A 16,056-nucleotide genomic window follows, 5' to 3' on the forward strand; every position below is an offset into this window, starting at 1 on the left:
AAAAGTAAAAGTCACTTTCATACATGTATACAATTACAGCCATGTACACTTCTTGACAGTACCATTCTGGAATACAACCTAGAATCCCTTGCAATACAAGCTGTCAGTCTATCAACTGAGCTAAAAAATTACTTCATTGTTTTCTCTAGATTAGGTTGATTATGGTCTTTTGTAAATAGTTTTACTTTATTTGTTTTTGGGCCTTTTTATAGATTGCTTAATGGTATGTGGTTTGCCCATTATTGATAACCATGTGGTGATTTCACTTCTAGAAGCTTAATCATTACTTGCTTGGTTTTTTGAATGACTATCTGATTGGCAAACATGAATGGTACATGCATTTAAGTTTTCTACTTATGACTAGTGAGTGCTAAATCTTTCATTGCTTCTCAAACAAGTAATTTTGTGTAACAACTATTTGGCTAAGAAACTGTTGATTCTGTGAGGTAGCACTATGAAACCGCCTCAAAATGTCATAATAGTAGAGTAGTATAAAGCAGGATCATTTCATACAGTAAAACATTCTTGTCCTGAAATGCAAGAAATAATTGCAATATGCATTGAAACCACAACCAATCAATGAAAAAAAAAACAAGTTCCATGGGTAAACAGAATAAAATATAAACATTCACAGACATTAAAAATTTTGAAAAGAAGGATTTATTGTTGAATTTTGAGCTAATCATAATCATGCCATGTACTTGTACCTATAATTTACATTGAATTGGTCTGAATTCATGATTTCCTTGTATAAACTCTACAAGACTGTTAAATTGTGATTTTTTTTGTTCACAAGTTAAGAGAGATGTTGAGGTGAGGATAATCATACCATAAGCTCATGATGCACCTGTTTAATAGGACATTTTATTGAATGATTATTAGTCAACTGTGCTGGTAATACCTGTTTATTGATCAGAGGGGGTTGGCACCCCTCCTTTTTACCAGAAAATTAGTCATTTTCATGTGTAAAATTGACAAAACATGGAAAATAATGTCTTGACATCACCATCACATTGGCTTGCACCTCTCCTTTTCAAAGTGTCTGGAGCCGTCCCTGTTCACTAACCTGTAAATAGCCTTCATCATATTTTGCTTTAACCGTTTAGCATGAAACAAGTTGCCTGTTTTGAAACTATTTTAATATTCTCCATAAAAGCAAAAAAGAAATATATAAATAAGCAATACAATGCTTAGTTAGCAAACCATGTTGCACTCCAGCAATGCTAGAGGTTGTCTGGCAAGCTATTTTCTGACTTGATGCCATCCTGGGGTATAGTGGAACGGAATTCCAACCTCTTACGTTGTAGGAGTAACAAGGACGGATCCAGGATTTTAGATAGGGGCGCACAGTAAACATTCTGCCGAGCGAAGCGAGGTGACACAAATTTTGAGGTTAAATTTTTGAAATATTTTAGAGTGGGTGCAATGTAGATATCTTTTGTGGTAAAATTGGCTTGAAATTTAAAGTTTCAACTTGAAACCGCCTAAATCTACCCCTGACAACCCATGCTTTGCAAATTTTAGGGGGCGCACGCCCGCCACTCCCCCACCTGAATACGCCTCCGAGTAACCATGTTGATTTTTATGAGTGGGGGTCGGGCCAGGATCACATTTGAAATAGAAAGGTAGGACAAGATATATGATTTTATATAAATACAAAGATGCAATAGGCGAATAAAAGTTCTGGTTTGAATATTACATAAAAAGATCCAGGACACAAAATTTGACTATATAGCCCCCTTGTTTCCCCTTACGATTCAAATGGATATAGAAATTTATCATTATTTACCTGGGAGGGGGGACTGGTCATTTTGAAATCATATAAAATTTTCTTGACCCCCCCCCATGATATTTTCTTATCCCCCTTAAAAACATTTTTTTTTAAATGTGATACCCCCTCTATTAAACATGCGTATGGAGTTTTCATATAACTCCTACATTATGCCAGAGCCAGAAACTACGCAGAGTTTTTGTATCGCGCTAGAATTCTAACAAATAAACTTTTGGAACAGGGTTGTGTTGCTACAAGATTGTAGTCATCCTTATAGAAGTTTTATGTTATGGTCGTCATCATGAAATCGTGGATCGCTACGGTGCATCCATCTGCGCCATGAAAACTGATTTGTTCAATGTGTCATGGTTTTCCTTTCCTCTTTCGTCTACCCCGGACTTGACTTTTTATGAGCAACTCGACGGGTGTTTCTAGAAAAGCAGAGGACGCTTACCCTACTGGCGCACCTGGTCCATGCTCCAAGTTTTTAGTGGAGTCATAGTTGCTCGTTTGCTTTTGTTAATTTGTATATTTGCTTTTAACAAAATTTCATGTTCTTTGTACGTCTGTTTTCCATGTTTGGTCTTTGTCCCTGGATAACATTCTTCTTATTACCGTTATAACCGTAGTTTCTTTGATTACTCTTTGAAGCAAAAGCAGTTGAGATGTTAAAGAATTCTTACAATAAAAAATTCAAGTCTTCAATTCCAAAACTTGATACTTTGGAAAAGTCTGATCAAAATCAAGCAGAATCAGACACAGCTCTTGAGATTCAAGATATTGGTAAGGAAATTGAATCGTCAGCAGATAAGTCAGACCAATTTGATTTAATAACTGTAAATGATTTAGGTTCTGATGGTGATGTTGGTGTGTGAACTTGATTTTACCAGAGATCGTGCATGTGACAATGAAATATAATGTTTAAAGGTGGTAAAATATGTTTTAATTTGACTGGTGTAATGCTCTGCGTAACTAAAAATTTGGATCCCTCTTGAAATCCATGTGCAAAAAAATGACCCCCCTCTTTGAAGTTATAAAAAAAACTGAACCCCCCTTTTCCACTTACAGAAAAAAATGACCCCCTGGATATATGTACTTGCTTTGTTTAAATTTTCAAATAAATGTCTACGGTTTGAATATTATTTGTAAATTATTATATAAAGGATGCCGAATCTAGAGGATTAACCTAAAAAAAACAAAGCTGTTATGCACGTGGCTAATTACAATATTCGTTATGTTTCGGCTAAGTGTACAGCCAATGAAATGAACATCTCGTTAGCGAGAACACAGCGTTACTTTATATATTTATCGGGCATTTTTAAAGAACCCAAGCTTTTCCGAGAGGAAATAATCGCCATTTTCTTGCGGCATATTTCTCTGTTTCCTTCCCCTTTCCCTGATATCCCCTGATACGATGAATAGTTGGCAGAATTTCCAATTTGGGTATTATTATGATACTTTATACTGTTAATAAATAAATAAACGCCATGATTTTAAATCGTTTTTTTTTTTTTCGTTTTTTTTTTTTTTTTTTTTTTTTTTTGTTTTTGTTTTGTTTTGTTTTGTTTTGTTTTGTTTTGTTTTTTTGCTTTTGTTGAAAAGATTGCAGTCTACACTCATTAAACATTATGTCCGCCTATGCTATTGAGTTTAAGTATGGGACGAAATTTACGAACAGAATGGGCTGGGATTTCAATTTTTCAGCTTAAACCGGAGTTGATCCCCTGTGTTATTTAAGGTTTATTTTTGTCAGTATATTTTACTTGTTTGACACTATTTTATAAGTAACCCCATTACAAATGATTACAAAAACCGACACTTACTTTATTCTAGGTGTACAATATTACATAGAAATGGCATTATTTTTATCGTGCTTCGCACTGAAAATCGGAAATTCACCATGGAAGATTCTTTGTACTGTCAGCAGTCGAGTGTTTGCTCGTATTCCATCCTTTCCACATTTTTCAGCTAATCTGACTAAAACGAACTGATACATGCCTCACAGGTCTAAAACAAGTTAACTTGTGCCATGAAAAACTCAATAACAAATCATCAGGTGTAATTTGCAATTCATTTGTAGTTATACCATCCATTCCAAAACAAAAAGAGGTTTATTTTTTTACTTACCTTCAGTGTTGACGTTTTAGTTCACTAAGACCACATTATTATCAGCATATTTCAAACAAAATGTCGAAAACATGATGACTCCTTCCCGAATCAGTCATTTTTTACGCGAGAGGCGCAAACACATATTTTTAGCGACCACGTTATCTGCAAGATTCGATAGGTCCTATTATATGCGTATCCAAATAATTACCATATCAAAATAATTATGAATCTGCAGTAATTGATCAAAAAAACTAACTTGAATATCAATCTTCAATTCTACGTAGCCAACGTGTGATGAAAATTAACTACATCACTGAACAATCAAATTAACAGAATGCTTACCTTCATATAAAATTGATATGGAATAGTCCACATGCTTACCTTCATATAAAATTGATATGGAATAGTCCACATATCCAATAGTTAGATTAAATGCACGTATTTGATGACATGCTTGCGCAGACATGAAATAATTGGTCGACACGATTTATGAACCGGATAAAATTCGAGTAAAGGTTTATCTTTTATAATTGTCATTATCAAAATATTACTTACACGAGAGAAGGTTATATCATCAGGCCACGGAAACTATCGTGTCGAAGGATTAATTAACTAAGTCGTGCGTTCGAACTATTAAAACATGCGCACGAAATATTAAAATGTGCGCACGAAATAATAACTTGTGCGAAAAAAATACAAAATCGTGCACGCGAAATACTAAGTCATGCACACAAAATACTAAATCGTGTACACGAAATACTAATTAGTTGTGCACAGGAAATAATAATTCATGCGCACGAAATACTAAGCCTTGCACACGAAAAATTAAGCCGTGCGCGCGAAATATTTAGTCATGCGCACGTAATACAAAATCGTTCACACGAAACACTATAAAATCGACATGTCATCGACATGCTTGAACTCATTCGTGTCAACTGTCATTTGACTGTAAGTCGCATGCGCATTAATATTTCGTGCGCATGATTTATTACTTAATGCGCACGATTAAGTATTTCGTGGGCACGACTTAGCTTTTGTGTGCACGATTTAGCATTTAGCATTTCATGCGCATGGCTTAGTACTTCGTGCTCACGATTTATTATTTTGTGCATACAATTATGTAATTCGAGCGCATGATTTAGTATTTCGTGTGCATGATTTAGTATTTCGTGCGCATGATTTATTATTTCCTGCGCACAACTTAGTATTTAGTGTACACGATTTAGTATTTGGTGCGTACGACTTAGTATTTCGCGCGCGATTTATTATTTCGTGCGCACATTTAAATATTTGGAGCACACCTTTTAAAATTTCGTGTGCACGCCTTAGCATTTTTAATATGGTATGTTGTGCTAAAGATATAGTATTTCGTGCGCAAGACTTCGTATTTCGTGCACAATTTTATATTTCGTGCGAACAACTTGGTTATTATTATTTTTTTCCATGGCACTTACATGGCTCCGTACCTGACAATGTGGATGTTCAATCTATTTTTTATTTAACTCCGACTGCTACTGAAAAGAAAATAATTTTTTTTGTGCCATCTGAACATAAAATAACAGTCCCCCTCCCCTTTTTAGAAGAAAATGGTCTGTGCCTTACTTAAACAGTTTAATTATGTATACATGTAATTATGATACACTCATGTGACAATGAATGCATTGTTACCATTCTGGGTTCAGTTTATGTCTATTTCAAATTCGTGTTTGACGATAACTCAATAATACATAATTCTTTGTTTAATAAAATATTATATTCAATAGCTATATTTATACAGTACTAACACCAGCGAGTATTCAATAATGATAAATTGTTCATTACTTATATCATGTACATGTATGACGCCATGCCACCAAGAGGCTGTTGTAGTCTACTCAGGGTCCGTGTCCCAGATAGCTAAATCTTTTAATGCTTCATTTCCGGGTAAGAGAAAATCACCGAAGACCGAAGCCCTGACAATACCCTCGGCAGCTGCATATGGGTCTATAGTTGAAGATGGTCGTCGGTCTTCTAAATATCCACACCCGTTAACCGTCACCAGCGGTGGGATCCTAACGGAGCTCATTGCTTTGTTAGATGCGTCACACAGGAAGTTGTGTAATTGTGGGTGCCATAAACTAGTTGTGTCTCCTAACCTCTCTTTGTTTTCTTCTGTTAAAGTGGGGTCATACATGCGCAGAAGAGCATCTTCGTCGGATTTTGATAGTAGATTAATAGCATGGTGAATGAATCTGTTAAAAGCAAAACACATTTCACTTGTCTATATAAGCGTCTAACTAAGGGGGTTTTTAACGTCCTTGACTACCCTGTCGGGTCTCTCACGGACGGAAAATATATAATGTGACTCTTTTATATCTTAAGGTAGATCATACCTATTACACTAAACATTCTTTTCTGTTAGCTTACAAAATCATAGAGACATATATATTTTCAACGAACTAATAATGTTAAAAATGGTTTACAAACATTATGTTTAAATTATTTTTAAAGAATGTTTGACCTAGAAAATTGTATAGTAAAATTACAGACATTAACTGTATAAAGCCTCTCTTAAGGGGAGATAATTGGCGGGAAATGTTCTAAAGAAATGTAATGGGAATTTAATTTTTTTTTTCTATACTACATGGAAAAGATTTCGGTGACTCCAACTTTTACTTTTGAAATATAAAAGAATATCAGTTAACTGTCCTTTATGTAAATTAAAGGGACATTCTATTTGCCGCTTTTTCTATATTTGCGAAATAGTGAAATTCCCGACAGAAGCCATATAAAAATTGCCTTTTTAAGCCTAAATTATCTCCAAATCAAGTTCGGTGACCTATGTTATTTACATTAAAATTCTGCAGTTTGTTCATTCAAGGTCATCTTCCAAAAAAAAGGGAATTCATCTTCTAGACATATTAGCCATGATCTACCTTAAACGATGATTTAGAAATACTTGTTACAAAATCGCCGAACCTTTGCGCCAATATGAAGAACTTCATGTTTTACTTTTGCTATTTACCTTAGCAGTTTTGCACACTGAACTCAATATCGTCTGGACATCAACATCGATTCAAGAAATATTATTATAGTGGTTAAAAGAAGCTACTTCTGAATTGTATTTATTTGTTATAATACTGTACGTTATGATCGCTTGAAATCGTGATCTTTTTTAAATATCCATACAGCTGTAAACTGAGTTATATATTGCACGCGATCTATCATAGGAAAATATTTAATGGACCGTCTTATGATAAGTTGGTGAGCATGCTCAATATACACTTCCGCTAGGTAGAGCATGGGTAGAACAAAAGAATTTTTCTCGCGGAAGTGTATATTGAGCATGCTCGTCGACTACCCCAACGTAAGCACAAAAGGGTCTATTGGGAGTTGGGATAAATGCTATAGCGTAAATCACAACTGACAATTATTTCAGACACGCCTTACTTGATACCACCCTTGTCCCTCATCTGTTGGGTACTGAAGTTGAGATGGCCACTTGATGTAAAAGGTGTACCATGAACAGGGATTGGATGAAGAGTAATACGTAGACCAAATACCTCTGCCAGACGGTGTAGTATATACCGAGACATGTTCAGATGGTCTCCAATGGTTTCACCCTCACATGGACCTATCTGATACTCCCACTGTAATTATAAAGCAACTTAAATATGGGTACTATATCTTCTTATATGCCAGTTTGTCTCTAAAACAAGTAAAAAAGTGAAAAAAATATATTAGTTTTTATTTGTAAATGATCTTATGCCAAAAAGCATCATACATTTCATCATATATTCACCAGCATCCATATAATTCAAAAATGGCCCTATATTGTAGAACTCGAACGCGTTTTAAGCTCACCTGGCCAAAGGCCGGGTAAGCTATTGCCATCACTTGGCGTCCGTCGTCGTCGTCTTCGTCGTCGTCCGTCAACGTTTTTTTTTCAAAACTCTTCTCTCGACCAATTGGAACCAAACTTGGTATGAATGCTCTATGGAGTATCCGCATAGAACTGATGTTAGCCGCCTTCACTAAAAATAGAACATACGGGTCAGGCAGTAGTTTTACGCATATATCTCCAAACCTCCGACACTACTACCAGACCAATTGGAACCCAATTCGGTATGAAAGTTCCTTAGGGCATTTTTCATAGAAATGATGTAGGGATTTTTGATCCGTGGAAAAAATGGCTGTTGTTACTAAAAATAGAACAAAGCGGTCAGTCAGAAGTTTTTTGCATATATCTACAAGTCTGCAAGGGATCAAAGTTATCAGAGGACTCCTTGTAAGCGCTATTGCTCTTGAAAGGTGAAAAATGACGGTTTTTTTTTTACAGTTTTCAGCCAATATCTTGAAAACTATGATAAACAGAATGAAACTTTCAGTTGCTGAAATGATCCTAATGATAAGGCCTACAATATTTTGCGGGGGATCAAAGTTGTCGCACAACTCCTAGTTAGAGTTATTGCCCTTTTAAGGCAAAACAATTATGTTTTTAGGAGTTTTTATCCAATATCTTGAAAACTTTAATAGATAAAATGAAACTTTCAACATATGAAATTGTCCTTATGATAAGCCTTACAAATTCTTCCTTGAGTCAAAGTTATCGGACAACTTGTTAGAGTTACTGTCCTTGAAAGGCAAACATTTAACTAGGTGAGCGATTCAGGCTCCTCGGAGCCTCTATTTGCCCATTGACTTAGCCTCTTCGATATCCACAGTTTTTATTGGCACTTCTGTATTTTCGATTTACCTTTCTAAAAAAAGCAAATTACGTGTGTTCTGAAAGCTTGGTCATAGTTAGTTCCCGGATCGGTAGATCTGAGAATGTTTCAAAAATGTTTTGTTCTTCGTGTCCAGCTATATGTAGTAACATAGGTCTCCTTGGTTCATCTTTAGACACTGCGGTATTTTTTATTATTATTTTGAGAGAATTTGTAATAAACAGAACAGTTTAAAAATTGTCTTCTATGAGAATAAGTACAATGACAAAGCTTACATTAGACAATATTTTCAGTATATCGAAACAATAAACTCTCCCCTTTCCACACTTCTGTCAACACGAACAAACATCTTCTTGCCTTTTACTTCTAATTAAAAGATCTCTTTTTTACCACTTAAAATCACATATCTTCTGCTAAGGACCTTCGCAATTTAGAAGAAAAACCATAAGCAGACCCAAAGGGGACCCATATGGACTGGCTCCCATTAAGAATTTGAATTTTTTTTCTTTTAATATTTTATGTTAAAACCATGAAAAATACTTAGAAAGCGATAGAGTTCGATAAACAATCACACAATTGTGGACTGGTGCATATTTGTTTACATATCCCTTGAACCGACTGGAAACGATATAGTAGTACATGTCACTGATAATTTAACACTGTGAGCTTTATTCACTTCTATATTTTTGCATTACCTGCGAAGGATCATTTTCGCGAATGTTTCCTCCTATTTTCACTCCTGCATACAAACATGCCATCAAATGTCGTGTAGACAGTTCCCTTTCAATCCCTATATTTTTTGCATGTCGATGTCCTATTTTTCCGCACAGAACTGAAAACACATATAACAACAATACTTTCTGAATAGATAAATAAGAATGGTGAATTGTAATGTTTCACTGATGAATGGAATGGTATGTGGTCTTCTGATAATATAAAGTAGGTTGCATTATATTTATATATGCATGGTATATGTTGTCTTTTTCAATTGATCATACTTCCGTTCCGTCTGTTTTTGATCGATCAACGTGTCCCACATGTTAATACATTTAAATGGTTTTGAAAACGCCGAGTCATCACGGTGGAGCATTGTTTTAGTCTTTTGGAAGATAATCTGATATACTTAAAAATACTTACTAATAATAGGGAAGTGATTATTGTCCCTTTGAGATAGATATGCCTATAATGCCAAAACCATTCTTGCCGTTAAGATCAATAGTATTTATCCGAGGACAGTAAGCATTTTACGGTAATGAATAATGAGTAAGTAACTGGTTTGTTTATTTCAAGAATAAAACTATTCATATAAATGGGTTAAACAACTTTTCAATTTAATCAAATGGAAGTACAAAACATACACAGTTCGATTACTACAGTATTTTTGTCTTTCTTTTTTCTTTCTTTTATTTTATTTTATTTTTTTTATTTTCTTTTTCCTTTTTTTTTTTTTTTGGGGGGGGGGGGGTGGGGGGGTTGCAAGAAAAATAAAATAACTTCTTTTTTCCACATACATGTATTTGTCAATCTATATTCATCTCTTTTTTCGACAGTGCTCAGGGTAAAAGTTATTGTATGCTGGTAGACGTCCCGAATGATCAATATTACATATTGACTGGTAGAAAAAAAAGATTCTGCAGAATAACGTATTCTGTTGACCAACCCTAGTCTAACGAAAAAGCGAAGTTGAACATGATTAATAAAAGAAATAATTCAGGTGACCATATGTAGTCTACGAATGTTTATTATACCTGAACAGGTTATAATTAACGAAATAACCTGGTTTGTTTTAGTTTACACTTATACCACGTTTCGTGGTTTTAAAAATTGTGAAATGGCTTCAACCAGGTTAGCGTACAACCTGTTAAAAATTAGTAATATTCCGTACAGTTTAATTTCAAATGTGTTACAGACCAAACATTAAGAATTGATTCATAATCTAAACATTTTTTCGTTCAGGATAATTTAAACCGTGAAGTGTGGACCAATCGGCATTAATTAAGCGATAGTACCCAGCGAGGTTATACAAAATAACCTTTTTTTTTCCTCAAAGAGAACAACCTATCAGAAAGTTTGTTACAAAATCAAAAGGAACTATTGAAAAAAAGAATCATACCTGTTTATGAAATATAGTTTGTAAGTCATCTGCGATAATTTGTTCATACCAAATGTTTACCTTTAATGAATCCTAGGGAAACAAGAAGATTTTTTACCGAAACATAAAAACAAATAATTACTTAGTGAATCGTAGTTATACTTGTCTTTTTCGTAACTGATCGGGGAGCCATCTTCATTTACAACAAAGTATTCTTGTTCAATTCCAAACCATGGATCATGACGTTTCCTCGGTCGGTAATTCGTGGCTGGGTCGTAATCTAAACGTTCCATTGTCTTCTTGCAGGAGTAACGAGTGTTGATAGCTGACAAAAAAAACAGAGATAATTATGCAACAAACCTAAACACGATTATTATGTTGTAAGACAGGTCAATATGATCATACATATCGAGGCCACTAGAATTCTTGCCGCAGTTTTCTCCGCAAATACTTATATTTTGAAAGAAGTTTTAAATATGCCATATCATAAGATTTTATTTTAGATTGAAACAATATCAACATCCCGTCTGACGGCCTATTTATATTTGAACCATACGGTTACTGAGGTGAGGCGATGGTATACTTCGTGAGCGATTTATCTTTTGACAGACAAACAAGGGAATAATCCTGTCTGTAAATACCCTACGATATCGCTTTGTTTGGCTTTTGAACAAAAAGTAAGATAGTTTTTCTTCAATGAGTGAAGCTTGCCTCTGTTCTTTATTGTTTCATTACTTTTAAACTTTATAAAAAGGACAAATAATCAAAATTCAGATTAAGGGTCGACTTGTCTGACTAAAACTTCTTGAATTACCTGATGGCTTATTCATGGATAGCCAGAATTCGCACAAAACAAGCTTATGAGGACTCTTCAGAAATGGATCTTCAAACATGGCTATAGGTTTTAGTATCATGTCCTTTAAATCTTTCAGCTCTCCTTGTATATCGTTCCACATGTAGCTGTCCCATATTGGACAATCTACAATTATAAAGACTCCATATAAATCAATGTAAACTCCAAAAAAAATAATGGCAAGTTTTAAAATTATTTACTCAATATTGAAAGAGCTTATCATAATGTTACAACCATGAAACAGAATTCAAATACTAGTGGCGAAGTTTACTTAGAGATCAAAGAATATATGGTCATAAAATTGATAAATGACAAAGATGATGCTGTACATGTAAACCATTTACTGAAACGACAACAATGAACTTAACATTCTGTAGCATGAAAGCATCATATTGATTTCAGATTAAGAATGAAGGTTTTTTACACAATCTCTTATCGGAGAAAATAAATATGTTCCGTTTTAAAATTTTAATGTACATGTCTGAAAGGATGACATAAAATTCCTCATGAAATTTGATTCTTAAGAATCTTTGTACACGTTCCATTAATAGTTAAGAAGTTGCATATAACATGAAAACAGATAAAGAGAAATCCTTGTACAAATTACATGTAATTACCTTCCACCGTCCTTGGCTCTTTGTCTACAACCCGTGATTTGGAACACAGTTCGTAACCAGTGTGGTTAACAAAGACGTATTCTAGGACTACTTTATTACCCTTGTAGTCTATATCAGGGATAAGTACGTTATGCTTGTTTGTTGCCATAGCTACAATTCGAAATATATATATATATATATATATATATATATATATATATATATATATATAGTAAGATATTACATTTATAAAACCCTATTTTTTTTAATTTTATTTAATTATAAATCTAAACAGATACTGATTTTAATTAAACGACATTTCCAATTCAATACAAGAGCGAATCAAAGGCCTTATCAAATGTCGTGTTAGAAGTCCCCTTTCCATCCCTATATTTTTGGGTTGTTGATGTCCTATTTTTCCGCACAGAACTGAAAACACACACAGTTTAACAACAACAATACTTTCTGAATAGACAAGAATGGTGAATTGTAAGTGGAATGGATTGTGTTTTTTTTTTTAGATAATATAAACACACGTTGCATTATGTTTATATATGTGTGGTATGTTGTCTTTTTTATTATTACACTTCCATTGTCAGTTTTTGATCGTTCAATGTGTCCGTCCTACATGTAAATATATGTATATAGTTTGGAAAACGCCAAGATTATCTAGTGGTCTATAAGGTTTTCGGACGAGATTAAAAAAACCGGTTTAAATGCTTAAATTGTTTCCTTATTAAAAATGGCATGTCCACAAACATCGTCAACACTACATTGTAGTTACCTCACATTCCTAGTTACATGTAAGTCAGTTGATGACATCCTATATCTATATTGTATTGTTATAGTTAATGTGCATTGCATACTGAGATGCAGTTCGCAGCGACATCTGGTGTTTTATGTTTGAAGTATTATTACATGTGTGACCTTTCCGCACCCCAAGTTTTATATTTAAAAATTATTTGTATTTCAATAAATTATTGTGTCTAAATTTGTTGTGTTTAATATATCAAATTTCAAAACGTACTATTTCAGACATTTTTATTTTTTGGTTTTTGTGTATATTCTAATAAAAAAAGCTTGCGGCTGGTTACTTCACTTGAACCCTTAGTCTAAAACTGGGTCATTATTAATTATTTGGGTCGATCAGGAAATAAAAATTATATTTCACAAATACCGATTTATAAATACTCCAAGCTACAGAATATGTACGTTGAATAAACAGAAGACACCGATTAGTATGTTACTTTAATGACCATGAACTACTATAGTGTCAAACAGATTTAAATAAATGACCTAGCTTTGCTAACTTTATTTTGATCGATGCTTTTTAATAGTATTTTCACTTAACCTACATGTTTCTCCAAATTTTCGGAAAATAAAATTCTGTGACACATATTTGAACCTTTAAATGCTTCTGGAAAAAGAGAAAAAACGTTTTGCTTACCTTTCAAAATCTGTTCAGGCCGTTATCGTCATCTAACTGTGTGAGAGAGAGTTCATCACTGAACAGAACACACTAATTTACAATAAGGTCATTTAAATAAATATTTTCTCATGACATTTGCATAAAATGTGTAAGCACACTTTGATGGACAATTGACTAACGATAATGGACTTTGCTCGGCAATAACTTTAAGTACGTATATAACAAGCAAATAAATTGGGAGTAGTTAATCAACAAAAAATCCAATAAATACGAACTTCGATGTCGATAATCTTCTCTGTGAATCATTTTGCTGGTAAAACGAGAATAAAGACGTCAAGAGCTGTTGATGGTGATACGAAGCATTTGAATTTATAGGCTTTACATAGCAAAACAAAAAAAAGATTGTTTTAGTAAGTCAGCGGGATGCGCCTAGGGGGACTTTAGTGTTTGTGTTCTAACGTAAGACAGTTAGGGCCGGATCCAGACACACTGAAAAGGAAGGGTGCCAGGCAAGATTCCTAAAATATATATTAATATTTTGGTAGCCTTACCTTAATTTTGCAGTAGTATAAACCGTTTTCATTTTTAATATGTTCAGACAATGTTGCTATATCATTACCGAAAATACCAGTCTGTTTTCACGTTGTTTTCGATGTTACTGAAATTGATTTAGTTTGTCCCATTTTACTTGATCAAATTCCTATGATTTATTTTTCGGGTAGACGTTTACATATATGCCTATCAGTCCCTTTACTTAATTATTAGATTAATTGCAGTGTAAGATTTAGAAGACAAATTTCATTAATGTTCGAAGTCACCCCCCCCCCCTCCGTGCCACTTGTCTTCTCCTTAAAGTTTTTGAATGGTCTACATCTATCTAAAACTTAAGATCCGGGTAAATAGTAATAGGAGTTCAGGTTGCAAACACATGGATGTATATGTATGAATGGTTTACACCACAGCCGATATATATGTTACAATCACTTTCTTATCCTTTAATGGAATTACTTATCTAAGTGATCGTTCACTGGTCGCTCATACGTTCAATGGTAATTTATATTGATTAGCTACGTTTTTGTTTATCGAACTCTTATCGGTTACTCATATAAAGCATTGTAATTATAGGGGCAAGATATAAGGAACTTGAATGGGTATCGACTTCAAATAAATTTGTTGAAAATTGTTAACACTGAAGTCAATATTCCTATGATGAATGACACTCTATTTTACTTTATAAAATCATCAACATACACGTGGCATAGTAGCAGTGCGACAGTTAGTGTGATATCCAGGTTCGTTGTCGGTTAATGGAACATCTAGATAAATTCATAAAAAGAAAACTTTCCGACTTTTTTGTGTAATTGAACTATAAAATGCTACATGTAGTTGGCTTTTTGCAAATACTTAATTTTCAAGTCGAAATCCAGTATATCGACCTCCAGGTCAGTAAAATCATTCAAATTAATCTTCAATCTTGTAGCAATATAACCCTGTTCCAGAAGCCCAACTGAAAGAAGTCTAGCGCGGTACAAAAAGTCTGCTTAGTTACGACAAGCTCTGGCATGACGTATGGCTTGTGGTATGAAAACTGTAATACGCAGATGCTGAAATGATTTGCCACAGATGAAAGGGAAGTTGACGATAGGGAATGAAAAGTCACCGCATTTGTTGTTTAGGTTATTCAGTAGCTTTCGTTTTCCATTGATCTCTAAGTGCAGGTCAAAATACGAGGCTGACTTCACAGTGTCTGTAGTATCCTTCATCTAAAGTTCTTTGAGGGTAGATGCAATGCATAAAATCCCCTAATCAAGGATTGTTTAACGATAATTCGTCATCTATACAGCGGACAGTGAGATCAAAGGATCAGGATAAACGATGTTTCTTGAATGCTGACCGTTTGTCTCATAACGCAACTACCACACTGGACAAATATGTTGTAAATAACCTTATGTTGAAAACATTTTCTTCGGTAGATTTGGAAGATTATTTGGAATCTTTTTCACAAAGTATGGGGAATCTCTACTAAGTACTACACGTACGTATCTGAATCAAAGTTTACCGTCTGTTGTTGAGTAACAACGATGTATCATGTTTTTGACTCGGGATTTTAACTGAAAAGTAGTATAAAAGGTTGAAAAATAATAAGTCTAGATGCTATTGTATTCTGAAAATTACCTTGAATTATGAGGGTTTCCAGAAGATGGCGGGAAACTTTGTTCCTAGTGATGTCAAGGTCGCAGTAGTTTAGTCTAAGCGATTGTAGAAATATGGAGTTTGAATGTACAGATCCTTGTGTTGATTTAATTAGTCTAGCATTTGTATACTACTTGAATACCGATAGTAAACGACTGTTTTATTGTGTAAACCATTTCCTCCCGCCCCCTCTTTTTTTGAATATTTGGATCCGCCCCTGCATGAAATATTTTTAAACTTGTACTCAACATCCCTCTAAATTTCTTTTCTAGATTTTAGGAGTATTTTTAATCTCATATGATTTGAA

The 16,056-nt window shown here is 34.1% G+C and overlaps 1 protein-coding gene across 1 annotated transcript; it reads right to left on the reverse strand.

The window, feature by feature from the left end:
* Window positions 1-5,604: 5,604 nt before the first annotated feature.
* Window positions 5,605-14,348, reverse strand: LOC148608623 (glutamine synthetase-like). The gene is made up of 7 exons (XM_088545764.1): window positions 13,575-14,348; window positions 12,149-12,298; window positions 11,493-11,657; window positions 10,821-11,003; window positions 9,282-9,418; window positions 7,310-7,509; window positions 5,605-6,111 (listed from the first exon to the last, which is right to left on the reverse strand). The coding sequence occupies exons 2-7, from the start codon at window positions 12,294-12,296 to the stop codon at window positions 5,751-5,753; spliced, it is 1,194 nt and encodes a 397-aa protein (XP_088401890.1). The 5' UTR covers window positions 12,297-12,298; window positions 13,575-14,348; the 3' UTR covers window positions 5,605-5,750.
* Between the last annotated feature and the right edge of the window lie 1,708 nt (window positions 14,349-16,056).

The sequence above is a fragment of the Perna viridis genome, chromosome 9 (assembly GCF_037379345.1).
Source record: "Perna viridis isolate PV_CMFRI_1.1 ecotype Kerala chromosome 9, ASM3737934v1, whole genome shotgun sequence".
Taxonomy (NCBI): domain Eukaryota; kingdom Metazoa; phylum Mollusca; class Bivalvia; order Mytilida; family Mytilidae; genus Perna; species Perna viridis.

Coding starts and splice junctions, on each gene's coding strand:
- LOC148608623 (XM_088545764.1), bottom strand. CDS start 12,296: ATGGCAACAAACAAGCATAACGTACTTATCCCTGATATAGACTACAAG. Junction 11,004..11,492: donor ATCCATGAATAAGCCATCAG/GTAATTCAAGAA, acceptor TTTTTTTGTCAG/CTATCAACACTCGTTACTCC. Junction 9,419..10,820: donor GTATAACTACGATTCACTAA/GTAATTATTTGT, acceptor ATGTGTTTTCAG/TTCTGTGCGGAAAAATAGGA.